The sequence below is a fragment of the Azolla caroliniana genome, unplaced genomic scaffold, assembly GCF_043228905.1.
Source record: "Azolla caroliniana isolate FFs.n. ecotype wild unplaced genomic scaffold, voAzoCaro1.0.p SCAF_17, whole genome shotgun sequence".
NCBI lineage: Eukaryota > Viridiplantae > Streptophyta > Polypodiopsida > Salviniales > Salviniaceae > Azolla > Azolla caroliniana.
Window position 1 is genome coordinate 7030168 of NW_028230452.1, and position 19864 is coordinate 7050031.

The following is a 19864-nucleotide window of genomic DNA, read 5'->3' on the forward strand; positions in this document are numbered from 1 at the left end:
GGATAGATAGCGGGACTATAATGGACGGTATGAGAGATACAACAGGGATCACTCCCCTGGTTACAACCAACGACAGGACGACTATGGCAAGTATGACGACCAACACCGTCAAGGTTACTGAAACAAAAAGAATTTCAAGAAACGTCATTTCAACAAAAAAGGGGGTCATCCACGGGAACCGGAAAAGGGCACTCCAAGCCAACCGGACCGAAACCAAGCACTTACCACAGGACCTCCACCAAGCACACACGTTGAATCCAGCAACACCCGGAAGCCGTACTGCTATTATTGCCGGCAAGAAGGCCACTATAGTAATCAATGTCCGGCGAAGAGCTACGACAAGCGACCAATGGTGAACATGGTAGACGCGGAAGTCGCGGACATACAACAAATCACTACAAGATCAAAAGGCAAAGCCACGGAGTGGGAAACTCAAGAAGCCATCCAGAAGCAGGCAACCAAATGGTAAAGAAGGCAAATGTGCGAAATGCGGCAGAGCTCGAACAACAAAAGGAGAATGCCGAAGAGCTCACCGGCCCGGGGCAGCCCGAAAACCCAACATGGCAGGCGTGCAAGAATGCCACATAACGTTGCCGTTAGGCCGGCTATTGCAACTGGTACCACGCTTCACGGAAGGACTGAAGACAGGAAGGACGGTGGCTGACACACCACCGGCTCCGGCATTCTTTTACGAGCAGTCCGACAATCACAGCCATCGTGAAAGGTAATGAGCTACCCGGCACGATTATCGATGGAGGATTCGGCGTGAATGTGATCAGCCTCTGAACGTGTAACACTCTAGGTATCCATGACTGGGAACCATGCCCGTTTTGGCTTTGGATGGCGGACACAAGCTCAGTACGGCCGACCTGGTTAATACGTGATCTGGAGGTGACCATCGGGGGTCACACATTTCGCATTTCCGTAGTAGTTCTCCAGCTACAGGCTCAGGGAGCTTACCCACTATTGTTGGGATGCCCTTGGTTAAAAACAACACACATCAAGCAAAACTAGAGGAAGAATATAATTACGTTCTGGCGTGGAAAAGCAAAAGTACGCGTACCGACTCAACCACGATCCGGTACCGGCAAGGAATCGACGCCGCTATATGCGGAATGTGTCAACATGCTGGAAGGATTGGCAAACGAAGAGGTCGATCAATACTTACAAGAAAATCCGAAGATCGTACCTCTATTCGAGATTGATGTAGCCGAAGAAGTATCACCGTACATACTGCAACCGGACGGGACCGACGAGGAACCGGCAAGCACAGGAGGCATTTGAAAGAGAAATGGCAGTGTCGCAGCGCGTGAAAGCATCCCAACTAGAAGAGGTAAACCTAGGTACCACAGAGGACGCAAGAACAGTTCACATCACCAAGGAAAAGACCCTGGAAAACAAAACGACAATGATCACACTCCTAAAAGAATTTCGCAATGTGTTCGCCTGGTCCTATGAGGACATGCGGGGACTTGATCCTCAGTTGTATCAACACCAGATACGTCTGAGTCAAGACGCGAAACCGGTAGCGCAACAACGTTACCAGATGAACCCGAATTACGCAGCAAAAGTCAAAGAAGAAATCGACAAGTTGTTAAGGGTTGGCTTCATCCGACCAGTAAAGAAAGCCACATGGCTCAGTCCGATAGTCGTAGTACCCAAAAAGAACGGTAAGATAAGATTGTGCGTCGACTACCGGAAATTGAATGCGGTTACGGTAACGGACGCCTTTCCACTCCCATTCACGGATGGAGTCTTGGATGCGGTCGCCGGTCATGAGGTGTACAGTTTCCTAGACGGGTTCAGCGGCTATAATCAGATCCGGATGCACCCCGACGACCAGGAGAAAACCGCTTTTGTCACCGAATGGGGAGTCTTTGTTACCATAGTGATGATGTTCGGACTAAAAACGGCGCCGGCCACCTTCCAACGGATCATCGTGGAGATTTTTGGAGAATTCATTCTGGCATTCATGCAGGTGTTCTTGGACGACTTCGTTGTTTGTAGCCGGGAAGGGGATCACCTTCAGCACCTCCGACTATGTTTGGAGAAATGTAGGGTTTACGGGCTAAGCCTTAACCCGGCAAAATGCGTGTTCGGAGTAACCAGCGGAGCGTTACTAGGACACATAGTAGCAAGGACGGTATCGCAGTAGATCCGGACAAAGTAAAAGCAATCCTGGAGGCACCGGCACCAGCCACGGCAGCACTAAGCCGATTCTTAGGACAAATTCGGTGGCATAGCCAAATGCTCTGGTATTTGGCCGACCTGGCTACACCATTGCATGTTGCGGTACATCGGACACCGTTCCGATGGACGGACATAGAAGACCAGGCTTACCGGGCACTAAAAGTATTGTTGTCATAAGCGCCGGTGGTACAACCTCCGGATTGGTCTAAAGAGTTCCATGTGTTCATTGACACGTCCGACATCGCAATCGGGAGCGCGTTGATGCAACTTACAGAACCAAAATGGTACCAACCAGTGTATTATGCCAGCCGTAAGCTGTCCCAAGCGGAACATAATTATTCCACAACGGAAAGAGAGGCCTTGGGTATGATCTACAGTGTCACCAAGTTCAAACACTATCTGTTGGGAAGGAAATTTTCCTTTCACGTAGATCATTCGACGCTCCTCTACTTGGTGTCCAAAGCATCACTCACCAGGAAACTAGCCCGGTGGACATTACTATTACAAGAATTTGAGTTCAAGATATTCCACCAACCCGGCATACAACATGCAGTAGCACACTATTTGAGCTAGTTAGATTCCGGCGAAACCGGTGATGGCGTCCAGACGACTTTCCGGATGCATAACTGTTTAGAGTCACAGCAGAAACGACAACGGATGGTACGGTCGCAGAGGAAGACAAATGGCTCACCAACATGCACCAATTTCTGAGCACCGGCTTACCTCCAGAGGAGATGAACAGAGACAAAAGGAAACGCTTAGCGGTTCAAAGCCGGCACTTCTGTCTATTACCGGACACACTGTACCACAAGGGCGCCGATGGCATATGGCGGCGTGCAGTGCACAGCGACGAAAAGGAAATAATATTGCGCGAAGCACACTACGGAGTGGCTGGAGGACATTATGCCGGAGACGCTACGGCAAGGAAAATATGCCAGAGTGGACTATGGTGGTCGACAACATTGAAGGATGTAGTCCGGTACGCTAAAGAATGCGACCTATGTCAGCGAATGGGCCAACCAACCGAACAAGCCAGAATGCCTCACCAGCCTATGCTACCATTAGAACCATTTCAGAAATGGGGGCTGGATTTTGTCGGTCCATTCAAACCACCAACAATGAGAACCGGCAACCGGTACGTAATTGTCGCTATGGATTATTGTACAAAATGGGTGGAAGCCAAAGCACTACGCGACAACACCATGGCATCCACGACAAAAATTTTATATGAAAACATCTGGTGCCGGTATGGATGTCCGATAGAGCTAATAAGTGACCAAGGTGGGCACTTCTTAGGGCAAGTAGTAGAAAGTTTGATGACATTTTATGCGGTGGTGTACAAACGGAGCACTCCCTATTATCCGCAAGCCAACGGATTAGCTGAGTCAACAAATAAAACACTACAAAACATCCTGCGAAAAATCATCAATGAGAATCGGACGGATTGGGATACAAAGTTGCACAGTGCACTCTGGGCCTACCGAACGGCATATAAGACAAGTATCCGCACAACACCATTTCGCCTAGCATTCGGATTGGAAGTAGTGATGCCAGTAGAGTTCCAGGTACCGAGTTTACGAATGCATATTCAGGAACGCCTAAATGAGAAGGAATCGGAAGCTATCCGGTTAGCCGAGCTGTGCGAATTGGAAGAACACCAGCTAGCCAGCATCATGCACCTAGAACTAGAGCAGCGACGAAGGAAAGCGTTTGTGGATCGTCACCGGAAAGGGAACGAAAAGATGTTCGGAATTGGTAAGCCGGTACTAGTATTCCATACCCGGATGGGTAAGATGCCGGGGAAGCTACGGTTTCGGTGGACCAGACCATACTGGATTACACGTGAGTTCAACGGTTCCTACCAATTAGGGACACTCGCCGGCGAGGTTCTGGGTAAATGGGTCAATGGGTTCCGACTCAAACCATACAATGGACCCATGCCAAGAAACCCATTTGAACAAGTAAAGGCCGACACAGAGCCGGACACCGGTAAGTCGAATGAAACGGCAACACAATCGCAATCGGGAAGAGGGAGCACAAGCCGGCAAACAGCAAGGACAACGCGACGGCAGGCCGTCCCGCAGCCGGCAAATCCCACCATTTGGATAGGGGTCCGGCGAGACTGGATGCGAATTAACCAAAACATTTTATCTTCAAAAAAATAAAAAAATAAAAAAATAAAAAATAAAATAAAATCAATCAAAGTAAATCATGCAAGGGTGAGGTGTGAACGGACACATGCAAGAACAAGGAGTGAACAGGCACATTGAAAAGGTACATAGTGGGCTATTAATAGGATATTAAACCGCCGCCACATGGCACGTCATTCTATTTTAGTACACGATGTGCACACGCGCGAGTCAGAAAAAAAGGCGTCAACATGCAGCAAGAAAACTCCCACTGCATGGAAGCCTTCACATTTCGTGAACAGGGGAGCACAAACAAGCATAGGCGATTGAAGATCATCATACGCGAGCCCACGCACACAGAGCCTCCTCAACCACACCCCTCACCAGCACTCACCGACCTCGAAGAAGCCATGGACTGCCAAGCACTCTCTGAAACAGCCAAGAAGTGGCTAAAGCAACACGGGTTAGAAGGTTTCCTCACAATCATGGAGGCTCCACCGCACTGGGAGGCAGAGAAGATAGTAAAGGAGATCGACACGGAACTGATCACGGAGGAAGTCGTCCATGCTTTGATTGGCCTTCCGGAAGGGGGCATCTTCACTATCGACAACCCTACCCCAGAGCAGCTTCGAAAATATTTTGGGGAATACTCTCTGGCCAGCAAGGCCTACCGGACACAGGGCGGCGAAGATCCACCCTTTCGGGAGATTGCCCGTGTGCTCCATGAATTTGGACATGTATACCCTCGACCCCCGTGCATGCCTCAAAACCGGGTCGGCTTAATCATAGCAACATATGAAGGCGTGAAGGTGGACTAGCCGGTACTGATTGCGGATGGCCTCTGTGCAACCATCGACTCCGTCAAAGGCAAGGAGGGTCAGAAGATATGGATGGTAGTGGCGCAATGGCTCACCCTATTGGCGCCACTTATCGAGCCCGTCAAGACCACGAAGCGGGGAAGAACAACCGATGGCACCCCGAAAACGGCCTCAAAACGGCAGCAGTTGTTGGCCTCTAAGGCAACCAAAGGGAAGGCGCCTGACACGGACTAGGCGGCAAAGGAGCATGCCAATAGGAAGCGGTAGGTGGAAACGCAGGAGGAGCCACCGGCACAGCCAATCAAGATCAGGCTTCACCGACTGGTTCAACAAGCGTCGGACCCCTTGGCGGCGAAAATCAACATCGGGACTCAGGAGGAGGAAGCAGAGGAGGAACCGTGAGAGCACCTCCAACGGCGCCAGAAGGCAAGCACCTCCGAACAGGCCGAGGAGCGTTCGGACCCAAAGAAGGACAGAATGCCTATACCCCGCACTGAGCAGCCTGCACCAAGGATGGAACCGGAACCGGTTCGGACAGAACCGGTCACAGAGCTCCTTGCACAACAACCTCTACCGGGGGGTCAGAATACGGCAAGACCCGAAATGCAAGTGCCGGAAGTACAGTTGCCTACCCCACCGGCAAGCCAAGAGCATTCAGAGGCGGAGCAGCCAATGGAGCTGCAACTAGAACCAGAACCAGAACGGCAAAGTGGTCACCAACAAGAGCCAGAGTTGTAGCTCAACGCAACCGGACAAAACCGACCACTAGCCAGCGACACCCACAGCCAACCCTCCGGGCAAACGCAACAATAGGGCACCAGCAGCCAATGGCTCCGATGGATTGGAGAATAGATTGCCGGAGTGGTACACTACATAGAGGCGGAAGAGAAAGCGCAGATGGATCAGTTGCTCGTCACAACCAGAGAATTAGAGACAGCCCGGTCAAGGATCCGGACCTTAGAACAAGACTTGGACCTGGCCACAGAAGAATTGGCCAAAATGGCCTTAACCGGACCATCGATCCAAGCACTGGTGACTCCGGTAGATGTACAGAATAAAGAAACACCAGCACCTGTACATAGCAATAAGACCCCGGAGACGGAACCAGTCCCGGAGATAGTGGCGGCGCAAGCAAAAGAGCTTGATGAATTGAGAGATGAACTGGCCGCACAAGAAGCATTACGCACCTGAGAGCAGGACTTGAAGAAAGCGGCAGAAGAAGAGCAAAGAAAGACTACTGAGAACCTCCGCTGGGCAGAAGAGAATCTGGGGAAAGGACATCAGGCATATGACCGGCTGAAGGAGGAGAAAGAGAAGGCGCTGCAAGAAAAGGAGAAGCTACGACGGATGGTGGAAATAGAGATAGAAAGACTTAAAGAAGAACTCCGTCAACAGAAGGATCGGGAGGACCGCGCTCGCCGGCAACTCAACCAAAAGCTGAAGCAGAAGACCAAGGATTTGGAGCACCTGCATCGGGACTACAAGCACCTAGATACAGAGCATAAGAAACAACAGGAGAAGATGGCAGAGTTCCGGTAGGAGGTGCATCGAGTTGAGACGGTGCTAGCGGAGGTACGGGCTGAAAGAACCACGTTGCTGGAGGAAGCCGCACAAGAACGGATGGAGCTCCATAAGCAACATTATGAAGAGAAGGAAAGAGCGACAATGGTATTGCAGAAGTTGCATACCACCTATCAAAACCAATTGTCACATTACTGGGAGCAGGAGGTGGATACGGTGGCACTAATCAAGCAATTGAAGGACGAACGGCAAGCCGCGGAGGACAAATCGAAGATGGGATTGGAGCGGATCCAGTTCATTGTCCAGCCATGGAGGAACAAGACCAAACGCTTGATTGACGAAAGCTCCGCGCAATGGTGGAACAAATGGGCAAAGCACACAACCGAGCTTTAGTTGCTAAGGGCGGACGCGGAAAACCGGCAAAAGGATGGCGACGACTGCTACATGCTAACAAAAGAGGACTTCACCGCCGTAAGAGATGAGTTAGCAGAAGATTTTGTAACTCTGGTGGAGGAACAGTCAACGGTGGTCCGGCAACTGGTAGCACAGCTAGACGACGATCGACTGGATGCTCAAATCCAGTTTGAAAGCTATGAGGGACCAGGCTACAGAGAGAAGAAGCAAAGCAGGCGGCGACCGTCAACCTCAGTGATGAGGAGCCATCACCGGAGCAAGGACCAGACGGAGACAAGGCCGGGGCGAGTCAACCGGAGTCAAATCTGGCAGAGCAGCTAACAGAAGAATCACCGCCACAACCGCCGGTACTGGGAGCCGAACAGACGCAGCAATAGCAATAGCCACAACAGCAGCAACCACAGCCACAACAACAGCAACAGAGTTCCAAAGAACCATTGGACACCCTGGAGCAGAGTATTCTGGATATCTTGGACGACAGCTAAGGGATGGATAGTGGGATTCGACGTACAAGGTACTGTCCCACGGGCGTGCCATGTGTTACCCGGCCGGCAAAGGAGTTAAAGACCAGAATGTGAAAGGGATGGTTATTCAGAATCTATTTTAATTAAGTAGAATAGATTATAATTAAGTAGTGAACGGACGGACCGGAATCGGTATGCCGATCCGGATCCGGACCGGTTCCAAATAGGTGCTGATTGGCACCATTTTGTACTCAGCACCGGTGACCTATATAAAGGCCCGGTTACAATGTAAAACTTTAACGGAGAGTTAATATAAGCTTCTTGTTTTATCTTCACGTATTGATTACCGTTCTCGAAAGAGAAGAACGAGAGCAAAGGCCTACTCGATGTAATCCATTCCAATGTATGGGAACCAGCTCAAATGGCTACATTCGGCAGATGTTGATATTATGTGACCTTTATCGATGACTTCTCCAGGCACACCTAGATCTACCCCATGCGGCAAAAGAGCGAAGTGTTCAGACACTTCCAAAAATTTAAGAATGAAGTCGAGAAAGCTACTGGTTGGCATGTTCGATGTCTTCGATCAGATGGAGGCAGGGAATACTTCTCCGATGCATTCACGACATACCTTCGACAGGAAGGAATCAAGCGAGAATTTTAGTGTCAACATACACCACAACATAATGGAGTAGTTGAAGGGAAGAATAGACACATGCTTGAAGTAGCAAGGGTCATGCTAAACGAGAAGCATATGCCCAAGACATATTGGGTAGAAGCTTCAAATACTATTGTCTACCTCATGAATCAGTGCACAACATCGGGAGTGCATGATGTAACCGCACACAAGAAGTACTATGGAAGGAAACCGGATCTATCCCATGTAAGGCTATTCGGTTCAATTGCGTATGTGCACATTCCTGATGAGAAGCGGCAAAAGCTTGACCAAAAATCAGAGAAGTGCATCCTCGTGGGGTACTCACTAGAGCAAAAGGGGTACAAGTGCTATAATCCATCTACCCGGAAAGTTTGAGTGAGTCGGCACGTTTTCGATGAGTCGACATTCTGGTACAAACTAGAGATGACTCCGACTCCAACCCCAGTCGACCCGAACTTGGCCAACCAAGAGATAGAAGACGAAGATCAACCGAGGCATATGTTCGAAGAATGTCCAATCACGACTAGGCTTAGTGGGACACAAGAGCTATCAAATGACTAGAGCACATCTCGACCGAGTCTGAAGATGGACAAAGGCAAGGCCAAAATGCCGGAATATGAAGATGATCAATTCGACGGCAAGCTCTCAGCAAGAATGAGACATGGGATTTCGTCCCTCACTCACCTCACAGGAAGGCAATCAGTTGCAGATGGATATACAAAGTGAAGTATAATGCCGACAACTCCGTCAACCGCTACAAAGCTCGAGTCGTAGCAAAAGGTGTCAGGAACTGCACGCTCCGATGAACACCGCTCGGCCACAACCGAGTCTAAGATCAAAACACAGAAAAAACGGGAATGAAAGCACGACACAAAGGAGAGAAGAGTACACAGGATGTTTACGTGGAAAACCCAAACTCGGGAAAAAACCACGGCAACCCACAAACCGCAAACTATCATTATGTCAGAATGTACAATAAGAAAGCACCGAGGCCACGACCTCGAGCTTGCTATCTTCGCCACAAGCGGCGGTTACAATCAGAGGCAACGACCTCTTCCTCTCTCTCACTCTCTCTGTACACAGTTGCGCGCTCTAATCTTGCGCCAACAAGAAAATAACAACTACACCTCAATAAGTTTGCCCTAAGTCATATTTATACTAATAAGACTTTTCAGCTATTTACAAATATAGCCTCGATGGACTCTCAGGAACATATTTACGAATATGTCTCTTCATCCGGTGAGCACTCCTCACCGGGCCTGCATCATCCGGCGCTTGCCGGGTACTTGCCATCCGGTTCTCACCGGGTCTTCCGTTTCCGGGTACTCTTCATCCGGTTCTCACCGGGTTTGCACCATCCGACTCTCCGTAGCCGGGTTCTCCTCATCCGGTTTCAGCCTCGGCCGATCATCAGGACTGTTCTTCTCCCTTCCCATCCGAAGGGACCTATCTCCCAACAAAAACTCCCCCTTCACTCCGGCATGGGGTGTCTTGCCAGTCTGATCCGCTTCCGACATGCTTCCAACTTGTCGGGTACCAATACTTTGGTCAGCATATCTGACCCGTTCTCGGCTTTGTGGATCTTCATCAGCACGAACTCCTGGTCGTCTACTCTTTCCCGGATCCAGTGATACCTTCGCTGGATATGCTTCATCCGGGAATGGTAGGCCGCATTCTTAGCAAGGTAGATGGCACTTTGACTGTCGCAATAGAGCCGGTATTCATCTTGCCGGATACCGAGCTCTCCGATGAAGTCCTTCATCCATAATATTTCCTTGCCGGCTTCCACAGCCGCCATGTACTCCGCCTCCGTGGTTGACAACGCAACCGTCTTCTGCAGCCTCGACTGCCACGAAACAGCTCCCCCTGCATATGTCATTACATACCTGGATGTAGACCGGCTAGTATCCACATCAGCCGACATGTCCGAATCAGTAAAACCGTCAAGTTGAGGTTTACCGGAGCCGAATCGAAGACACATGTTTGAAGTCCCCTTCAAGTACCGGAGTATCCACTTGACCGCGTTCCAATGCTCCTTGTCGGGATTGCTCATAAACCGGCTCACCACTCCGACTGCGTATCCTATGTCCGGTCAGGTACACACCATTGCGTACATCAAGCTCCCGACGACAGAGGCATATAGAACCTTCATCATATCAGCCTTCTCTGCTTTTGTCTTCAGGCTTTGCTTACCGGATAATCTGTAGTTTACCAAGAGTGTCGATCCGACCGGTTTCGCTTCCAACATGTTGAACCGCTGAAGCACCTTTGTCACGTACTTCTCTTGTGACAGCCACAATTGCTTCATTGGCCGGTTCCGGATGATATGCATCCCTAGCATCTGTCTTGCCGAACCCAAGTCTTTCATTGAGAAGGTCTGATTGAGAGCCTTCTTCAGCATTCGTATTTTGGCTTGGTCTCGTCCGACGATCAACATGTCGTCCACGTACAGAAGGAGTATCAGGAAGTCGCCTCCTTCGAACTTCTTCACAAACATGCAATGATGGCCTACGTCTTGTGGTACCCTTGATCGGTCATGAAGGAGTCGAACTTCCGGTACCATTTCCGGGGAGCCTGCTTCAGTCCATAGAGGTTCTTCTTCAACTGGCAAACCAGGTGCTCCTTCCCTTTCTCCACAAATCCTTCCGGTTGCTACATGTAGATCTCCTCTTCGAGGTCACCGTGAAGGAATGTCGTCTTCACGTCCAGCTGCTCTACCTCGAGGTCCATGCTTGCTGCGATACTCAGCACCGTCCGGATGGAGGTCATCTTTACTACCGGGGAAAATATCTCGTCGAAGTCCACGCCCTTCTTCTACTGGAACCCCTTCACCACGATCCAGGCTTTGTATCTCGGGGGGTTGCCGGCATCTCCCGGTTTCAACTTGTACACCCACTTGTTTCGGAGTGCCCGCTTTCCTTTCGGCAACTCCACCAATTTGTACGTATGGTTCTCATGCAGGGAATCCATCTCGTCCTGCATGGCACTTAACCATTTTTGGTTGTGGATGTTGTTGGGAGACAGGTCCCTCCGGATGGGAAGAGAGAAGAACAGTGCAGATGAACAAACTCAGCCGAGGCCGAAACCGGATGACGAGTACCCGGCTACGGAGAGTCGGATGGTGCAGACCCGGTGAGAACCGAATGAGGAGTACCCGGCTACGGAGAGCCGGATGGTGCAGACCCGGTGAAGACCGGATGAGGAGTGCCCGGCTAAGGAGAGCCGGATGGTGCAGACCCGGTGAAGAGCGGATGAGGAGTACCCGGCTACGGAGAGCTGGATGGTGCAGACCCGGTGAAGACTGGATGAGGAGTACCCGGCTACGGAGAGCCAGATGGTGTAGACCCAGTGAGGAATGCTCACCGGATGAAGAGACATATTCGTAAATATGTTTCTGAGAGTCCATCGAGGCTATATTTGTAGATAGCCGAAAAGTCATATTAGTATAAATATGACTTAGGGCAAACTTCTAGTAAGTGTTGTTGTCATTCTTGTTGGTGTAAGGAGTGAGAGAGCGCGTAACTGTGTACAGAGAGAGAGAGAGAGAGAAAGAGGTTGTTGCCTCTGTTGTAACCGCCGCCGCCTGTGGCGAAGATCGTGAGCACGAGGTCGTTGCCTCCGTGAACTCACTATTGTACATTCTAGCATAGTGATAGTTTGTAGCCTGTGAGCTGCCGTGGTTTTTCCCTAGTTTGGGTTTTCCACGTAAACATCCTGCGTACTCCTCTCTTCTTCGTGTCGTGCTTTATTTCCTGTTTTCTGTGTATGATTCTGAGCTTAGTTGTGGGCGAGCGTTGCGTATAGGGAGTGTTTAGTTCCTGTCAGATGTCATCCTTCGCTTCTTCGAAGCTTTCTGGCTCTCCCTCATCGGTCAGCAGCACATGCTCTGAGTCCGGAAATCTTCGGGGGGCCCTTCTCTCTCTGAGAGGATATCTCCGTCTTTGGACTTCGGTAACCGGCTCCTCCATTTGATCTTCATCCGAATCCGATTCGGGGTCTTGGCCGGTTCCGGTTCCAACTTCCTCTACTTCTTCTTCTGCCGGTTCGGTATCCTCACCGTAACCAGATGGTTCCTCGAGTGCTAACCTGTCTCTTGTCGGTTGGGTCTGCTCATCATAGAATTGATCCTTACCGGTCGACTCGGAGTTCATTATCTTCTTCTCCGACTCCCAGTCGGCGAGCATCTTGTCCTCCATGAAGATAATATCTCGACTCCGGAATACCTTCTTGTCGACCAGGTCCCACACTCGGTAGCCGAACTCATCGTCGCCGTAACCGAGGAATATGCATGGCCGGGTCTTCGGATCTAGTTTTCCTCTCCGGTCCTTAACTACATGCACATACGCAAGACACCTGAATACCTTCAAATGCCGGTAGGACACTTCCTTACCCGTCCAGACTCTCTGTGGCGTGTCTCCGTCCAAGGGTACTGAGGGTGATCTGTTTATCACATACGTCGTTGTCGACAATGCCTCAGCCCAAAATGCCTTGGGTAGTTTTGCATGCGCTAGCATACTCCGGACCCTCTCCATTATGGTCTGGTTCATCCTCTCGACCAGCCCGTTTAGTTTCGGCATCTTTGGCACGGTGAATTCGAGCTGGATTCCCTTCGAGCGACAGTACTCCTTGAACTGTCCCCGGTATTCACCTCTGTTATCTGCTCGAACCACCTTCAGCTTCCGGCCGATTTCTCTTTCCACTCTCGCGTGGAGCTCTTTGAAGACGGATAGCACCTGATCCTTCGTCTTCAATGGTGTGGCCCACAGCTTCCGGCTGTGGTCATCTATGAACGTCACGAAGTACTGCGATCCTACATGTGACTTCACGTCCACTTGACACACATCAGTATGCACCAACTCCAGTGGTGCATTACGTCTCATCGGTGGCCTCGATCAGAAGGAGGTCCGGTTTGCTTTCCGGCCAGACAATCAATGCACTTCTCCAAGTGCACGTTCTTCACTGGAATGAGGTTGTCGTCTGCAAGCCTCTTCATCCCCTTCTCGCTCATGTGACACAACCTCTTGTGCCACAGCTCACCGGCAGCGTCAGATGCCACGTTCACTTCCTCCGGACATAACCGGGCATTCATCAGGTACAACGTGTTTACCTTCCGGGCCCGAGCCACAATCAGGCTCCCTTTGCTGAACTTCATAACACCGTTCCGGATGCTACCCGTGTAGCCTTCATCATCTAGCCGATCGGTTGATATCAGGTTCAGACGAACCTCTGGAACGTGTCGGACATCCTTCAGTAGCAGCTTGCATCCGGTTGGTGTTGTCAGCCACACATCTCCTATGCCATCAATTCGGCATGTACCTTCATTCCCCATCCGGACACAGCCGTGATCACCGGCTGAGTAGGATGAGAAGCATTTCCGGTCCGGGGTAAGGTGGAACGACGCTCCGGAGTCGACCACCCAGGTCATCTCATCGCCGGCAAGGTTTATCTCACTCTCCTCGGTGATGAGCATCAACTCTTCTTCACTTGCCGCGATTGCCGTCGTTCCCTTCTGGTCCGGCCCCCTCCGGTCTTTACCGTTCCGGTCCGGTGTCCGCTTCGAATCGGTACCGTCAGTTTCCTTGTATTTGCAATCGGTTCCTAAAGTAGACTCACGTGCTCAACTGTCGACAAATATTATACATGTTGTGATTGTGGGGAGTAGAAGCTATTAAAGCATATTGCGGAAACAAACTTAGCTCAATCTTGTTTAAACGATCATTTGTTTATAACCAAGCTTGCATACATCCTCTAACCTTGTACTCAAGACCATTTTCTTAAATCTTGCATTCTCAATGATAATAATTTGTAGTTTTGCTTTCAAAGAAATCAAATTTCTCATAAGCATTGTCTCCATCATGACTGAATTTGTTGCATTCAAGAAGCTTTGATGTTCTCACCTATTTGACATTGTGAAATGGTTTAAGATATGGAGAGTAAAAAATCTATTGGAGCTCCTTGGTAATGCTATGAAGTAAAGATAAATTGAAGATAGGTTATTAGAGGCAGTAAGGATGGAGAGGCAAGATGCTAAAAAGCAAAAATTGGACTATTACATTGCAAATATTAACCCCAATACGAGAAAAAATTGCCATAACATATCAAATCGCATCTATTACCCCCGTTAGCCTTGCCTCTTGGAGACTATAACACTTCTTTGAACTCACTCACACAAGTTAGCTTGAGATAGCATCATGACATCATTAGGCAGACATGAAGATGTGCAACGTGTGCAATGAAAACCTAATGGTGGATGAATATCACTTACTTATCACATGCTCGATGTATAAGGTAATTCGCGAGAAATATAATGACTTGTTAAATGGGCATGATAATGTGAGTGTCATACGCAAATTTCTATCGAGAAAGGCGAACATATATATGCATACATTATTTTCACATTGAGAGTTTTTACTACAGATAAGAAACCCCCCTCTTAGGAAAGGAGACACATAGGTCAAATTTGGCCTCATCATGGACAATAAAATTTCTATTCTATTCTATTCTCATGCATTCAAAGATCAAAGAATTAGAAAGCATAGGTGGCAAGCAAATAATAATAATAAGGTATGATGTGTTAGGTTTATCCTCCCAATCTTAGGGCACACCTTCATATAGTAACCTTTGTAGTAACCCATCACAAAGGTTAATACACACATATCCATCCACATGCCCACACAAACAACATCGTTGTGTCCATACACACACTCGGAGACATCTTGAAAGGGCCTCATGACAATTATAATCGTGGCAAGGCATCGCGACCTAACAAACTCATATGGATTTGTGCAGGTATCACACCAGGCACACACCTTGTGTCCGCATGCCAAGTTGAGTCAATTGAGAGACCATACTCACATGCCATGCGAGAGATCCAGAACCTGAACACAGAGCATGACTTGATTGGACATTACAAGTTATACACAAACGAAAGGCAAACATTGTGGAGCCAATGCTGACGTGCCACATTGTGCTGATGTGGCCACCAAGGAATCCAACGTGTCATGCTTGAATCCATGCTGATGTGGCAACCCCCCCCCCCCACCCCAACCCCTCAAGAAAAAAAGAACAAATGGATTTTCAAAGAGAAAGAGCTCTATTATTATTATTATTATATGTGATCTAAGTGCGTGGCTATGGAAGCTCGAATCTGCTGCGTGTGCAGCGACACGTCTACTACTGTGAAGAAGAACCTACGCCAGTATCGCAGACCTTTGTTCGGATCCCCCACACGAAGAAATATGTGTTCCATTAGGTCTCAGGTTGATCCACTTTCTTTCTCAGTCTGTGGTTTTCTCTCTAAGTGAATTGATCGAGTACGATTGCCATGGCTGCATTTCTCTAAATTTTCTGTTAAGATCCTCTCCTTTTCCTCCTTTCAGAAGACGCAGATCCAAGAGAAATCTTCTTCGCTTACTGCTGTCGATTCGGTCCTTCTTAGCTTGTTCCGAAAGAAAATGGCTCAGGTTTATCATCGTTTCTTCTTGACACCGTTGTCAGTGCTTATTTCTTTTTTTCTGTTTGATGATTCTCGAGAGTTGATATCTTGATGATGTAACCCAAAAAAATCCATGTATTTAAGTCTGAAGAAAACATTTCGTGATGCATTTGATGTTTCTTTTATCTCTCTGCTAATGATATTCTTGATCTTTCACGTTATACTTGTTTTCTGTTTGATGTTTCTTACATTGAGGAAAATAGCAGGTGTCAGGTTTTCTTTTCATTTCCACTGCATAAGATGTAGTGAAGCAAAAAAAAAAAAAAAATTTGCTTTGTACATTATATAATATAAGAAATTTCATGTCTTCAAGCAACATTACATTGCTGTATTTATTTTCTCGTCGTCCCATACCTTATACAGCGTGTTTTTTGTGGTGTCATGCGCTATATTGTTTGTTTACTGTTGGAGGCTTCATTAGCTCTCACGCTGAGATAGATGAGGGTAGTTTTCTTTTCATTCCCTATTGTTGATATTGCATGAGCTGTTTTTAACCAAACATTTTATTGCTCTATTGTTGATATTGCAAGAAATTTCGTCTTGAAGAAAATTTCTAATTGCTATTGATGTTAGCTCAAGATTTTTTTATTATCTTAAGCAAACCTTTCATTAATTTACTAATGTCATCGCACGAAATTCAGTGTCTTTGTGCAAACATTTCATATTGCTTTATTGATACTATTGCAATAAATTTATGTCTTGAAGAAAACGTATCATTGCTTTATTGATGCTATCACAAGAAACTGTGTCTGAGATGAAGCAACCATTTCATTATTTTAGTGATGCAATGATGAGAAACGCAAGTTTCATTCAGCTAGATATGTTATTCTTTGGCTTCAGATGCTTTATGCAGTAATTACACAATATTCCATTTGTGTACTCCAACTACCAACTACCATTGTACTTGACATATTGAATTCTTATATTTTTAGCTCTATGTATTAGTAAATCCACTATTGTTGATTCACATTATGAGTGATATTAGGTGCAAATGAATAGCTTTGAAGATCCTTCCAGGAAGTGGGATGGGATTCACCAAAGCTTGGATATGATGGCCTCATAGAGATTGCCCGGCATCTTTTCACGAAGAACAAAGATAAAACAGAAGCTGAGGCATCATCTGTAAGTTCACTGAGATATAGGCTATTTTATATAATATATTGATTTGGATTATATGATATAGAGAGGCTCAGAGATGCCCCCAAGTTTTTCTTTATGTTTGTCTTTATCCCAAACGTCATTGCTTAACTCCTGAAAGAGAAAAAGGAGATGAATTGACCATATAAGTGCTCAAACAGTAGATGTAATTGATCTTTGAAGGGTTGATGAAGTTACTTAAGAAAGTAACTAAATCTGAGACATTGAAGAATTATCGAAAAACACAGGGCCGTTTCAGAGTTATTTCATTCCCCATATTATATGAGCCTGATGAAAATTCTCATCTAGCATGCCCACCTAATCGAGTCCTTGTGTGTTAGGTGCGAATACTAAGGTCTTTATTCCCTCCATTATTACTTCCTTTATTCAAAGTTCTAATTGCTCCTTTGTTTGGAGGCAAGCCAGCAGCTATTTTAACCGGTAAGAAAACTCCTTCCACCCATTTATTACCATATTTGGAACGCATTCTTGCTGACATTTGAGGTGAAATGAGTAGCCAGAGTAACTCAAATGACATGTCAGTGGCTAATGGGGCATTGCGAAGTTAATACTGTTGTTCTGCAGGATGGCTCATCTCTTGAAAGTGGTGTAAGCATATCGCTGACTTCATTTTCTTTTTAAAATACCCCTGAGTCAAGTTTTTCTTTATTTCTTCAAATATGACTGGCTTTTTGTTATTCCCTAAATACCCTTGGTCAATTCAGCAATTCTATATTCAATGCATTCTTTTTTTCTCAACCTTGTGCAATTTAGCAATTATATGGGGAAGTCATCTCCTTTTTTTCTCTTTTGGTGTTGATCAAGGGCGTTTGGGAAAATAATGAAAAATCGGGGCATTTAGGGAAATAAAGAAAAATTAAGGGGGTTTTCCAAGGCTTAACTTTATCTTAATAAAATTAATGATAGATTAAGTTGGAATGAATATTTATAGGTTCTTGTTGAGAGGTGTAAGTATCTCGAGGAGAGCAAATGTGCAGGCATCTGCATACACACATGTAAAATTCCAAGCCAGGTAATGAATGAATTACATTGTTTTTCTTGAGAATAGACAGGCTTTGGAACTTCTGCAAATCATGATGTGTTTACATATTGGTTTGGTTCCTGATATGAAACAGCCACTCTTGAGGTTTTCAAGTGACTGATCTCATTTTAGGAATGCTTAGGATTAACAATCGGCAACGGTTCAGTTTGAACCGAACCAAACCGTGGAACCACGACTTAATGGTTTAAACGTTTTGCTTTTCTTTTTTTTATTTTTTAAAAAATTTGTTAAAAATTTTAAAAAATTGTTTTCAACAATCTTTTCATTTTTAGACCTTATTCTCACATTTTAGGAACATCTTTAAAATTTAAAATAATGAAATATTTTAAATTTAAAAAGTAAAAAACATAAAATTTGACCTAAGTTGAAAACCAAAACCAAGCCACGAAACCGCGGTTTTAACGGTTTGAAAAAAAATTAACGGTTCAGGTTTCAAAATTTTTAAACGGTTCGGTTTTGACCCTCTCAAACCGAACCGAACCGAACCGTTGCTGATTTTCACTTAGGATTACAGGTTTGCATGTGCCACCCTGATCTGCAACAATTATGGATGAGAACTAAACATAGATTTCATACACAGATGCTGTAGGATGTAGGCAACAAGCTACTATTGTGATTATATCGTCCTTTAATAGTTTTTCATGGTGATCTTCTCAAACAATAGACATTAGGCAATATTGGCTGAATACTCTTGGGCACATTTTTACTCAATATTAAGTTTATCTATAGGGATTTTCCTTGTGAATGATCGCACTTATGAGCATTTTGCAATAATCCCACATGTTTTGCAGACTTTCATCACAGATTACATGGGTGTTCCATTAACAATGGAACCCAACTTTGAAGACTACAGCTGCCAGGTAATGAATCCTTGGAAATGTGATTACAATGAATAATGTGGGAAGAACTTATATTCCAGCATTAGTTATGTAAAAGAAAAAAATTCCCAAATATCCCTGAGTTTTATTTTATTTCCCTAAGATGCCTCAAAGGTTTCATTTTTTTGGAAGGTGCTGTTTTGAAGTTTTTCCCTTTTGTAATTCGCATTTAGTTTCACATCCTTAGTTTGAGTCTTGGGTTAAACACTAGGATTTGGGACTGGACATACAAGGTGTTTAAGCAACAACCATATTCGTGGTTGCTTTCTAGCTTCTTTTGTGTCCCTATTTAATTCTACTCCATTTTTACAGTTTAAATTTGGGATGGAAGCTCCTCCTCGTAAAGACGATGCAAGCTTGAAGACAAATTGTCTGGATATTTGTCCATATGCTTCATCTCACTCTAAATCTGCGACATCTGGACGTTGTCCACAAGTATTGGATAATCTGTAATTCAAACTGATCTGATGGATATTAATCATTTATGATCATAATGTTAAACCAAGTGTACGTGTTCTCTATTCATTGAATGTAATGTAAACCATGGATGTAGCACAGGATATTGATAATTTTGAACATAACGAACGTCCACGTTCTCTATTCATACTAGTTGTAATATAAAGTGTGAATGTATCTAAAGGATATTTGATTATTCATGAACATAATGTTAAAACCAAGTGTACATGCTATGGTTGTTTTTAGTTAGCCTTTCTGCTGGAAAAATTTCAAAGTACATGCAATACCAAATGTAATTACTTGAGACTTAAATTCCCAACATGTAAAGCACCCAGCGTCATCATTACAATAACTTTGGTCTTTTTATTATTATTATTGGCTTGGTATAGATCATTCTATTATGCACAAAAAGGGTAGATTGTCAATCAATATGTAAGTTTTCACCTTGCTTTTTATAATTGCCTTAGCTCATATAATTCTGTTACTTACGAAGGGAAATAGCTTGGTCATGCTCAGCAAACTGTGAAGGGAACGCATTCTGTTTGTCTAAAGGTGTCAATGTTTCTTGTAGGGTATGGTCATGTTAAAATTACAAGACAAGAGGTGAGTTAGAATAAACATTAGGCAGTTCATACTAATAT

The 19864-nt window shown here is 46.0% G+C and overlaps 1 protein-coding gene across 4 annotated transcripts; it reads left to right on the top strand.

Annotated features, from left to right (window-relative positions):
- The first annotated feature begins 15277 nt into the window (after window positions 1-15277).
- LOC147853027 (beta-carotene isomerase D27) lies at window positions 15278-19288 on the top strand. 4 transcript variants are annotated; one of them, XM_087333547.1, is made up of 8 exons: window positions 15279-15453; window positions 15574-15657; window positions 16707-16811; window positions 17168-17267; window positions 17344-17435; window positions 17779-17859; window positions 18681-18749; window positions 19080-19288. In XM_087333547.1, exons 1-8 carry the CDS (start codon window positions 15328-15330, stop codon window positions 19218-19220), a joined length of 798 nt encoding a protein of 265 aa, XP_087189673.1. In that variant the 5' UTR covers window positions 15279-15327; the 3' UTR covers window positions 19221-19288. The 4 variants fall into 4 exon arrangements, with proteins under 4 accessions (XP_087189676.1, XP_087189673.1, XP_087189674.1 ...); XM_087333548.1 differs by having other exon boundaries at window positions 15577-15657; XM_087333549.1 differs by lacking the exon at window positions 18681-18749.
- The last annotated feature ends 576 nt before the right edge of the window (window positions 19289-19864 follow it).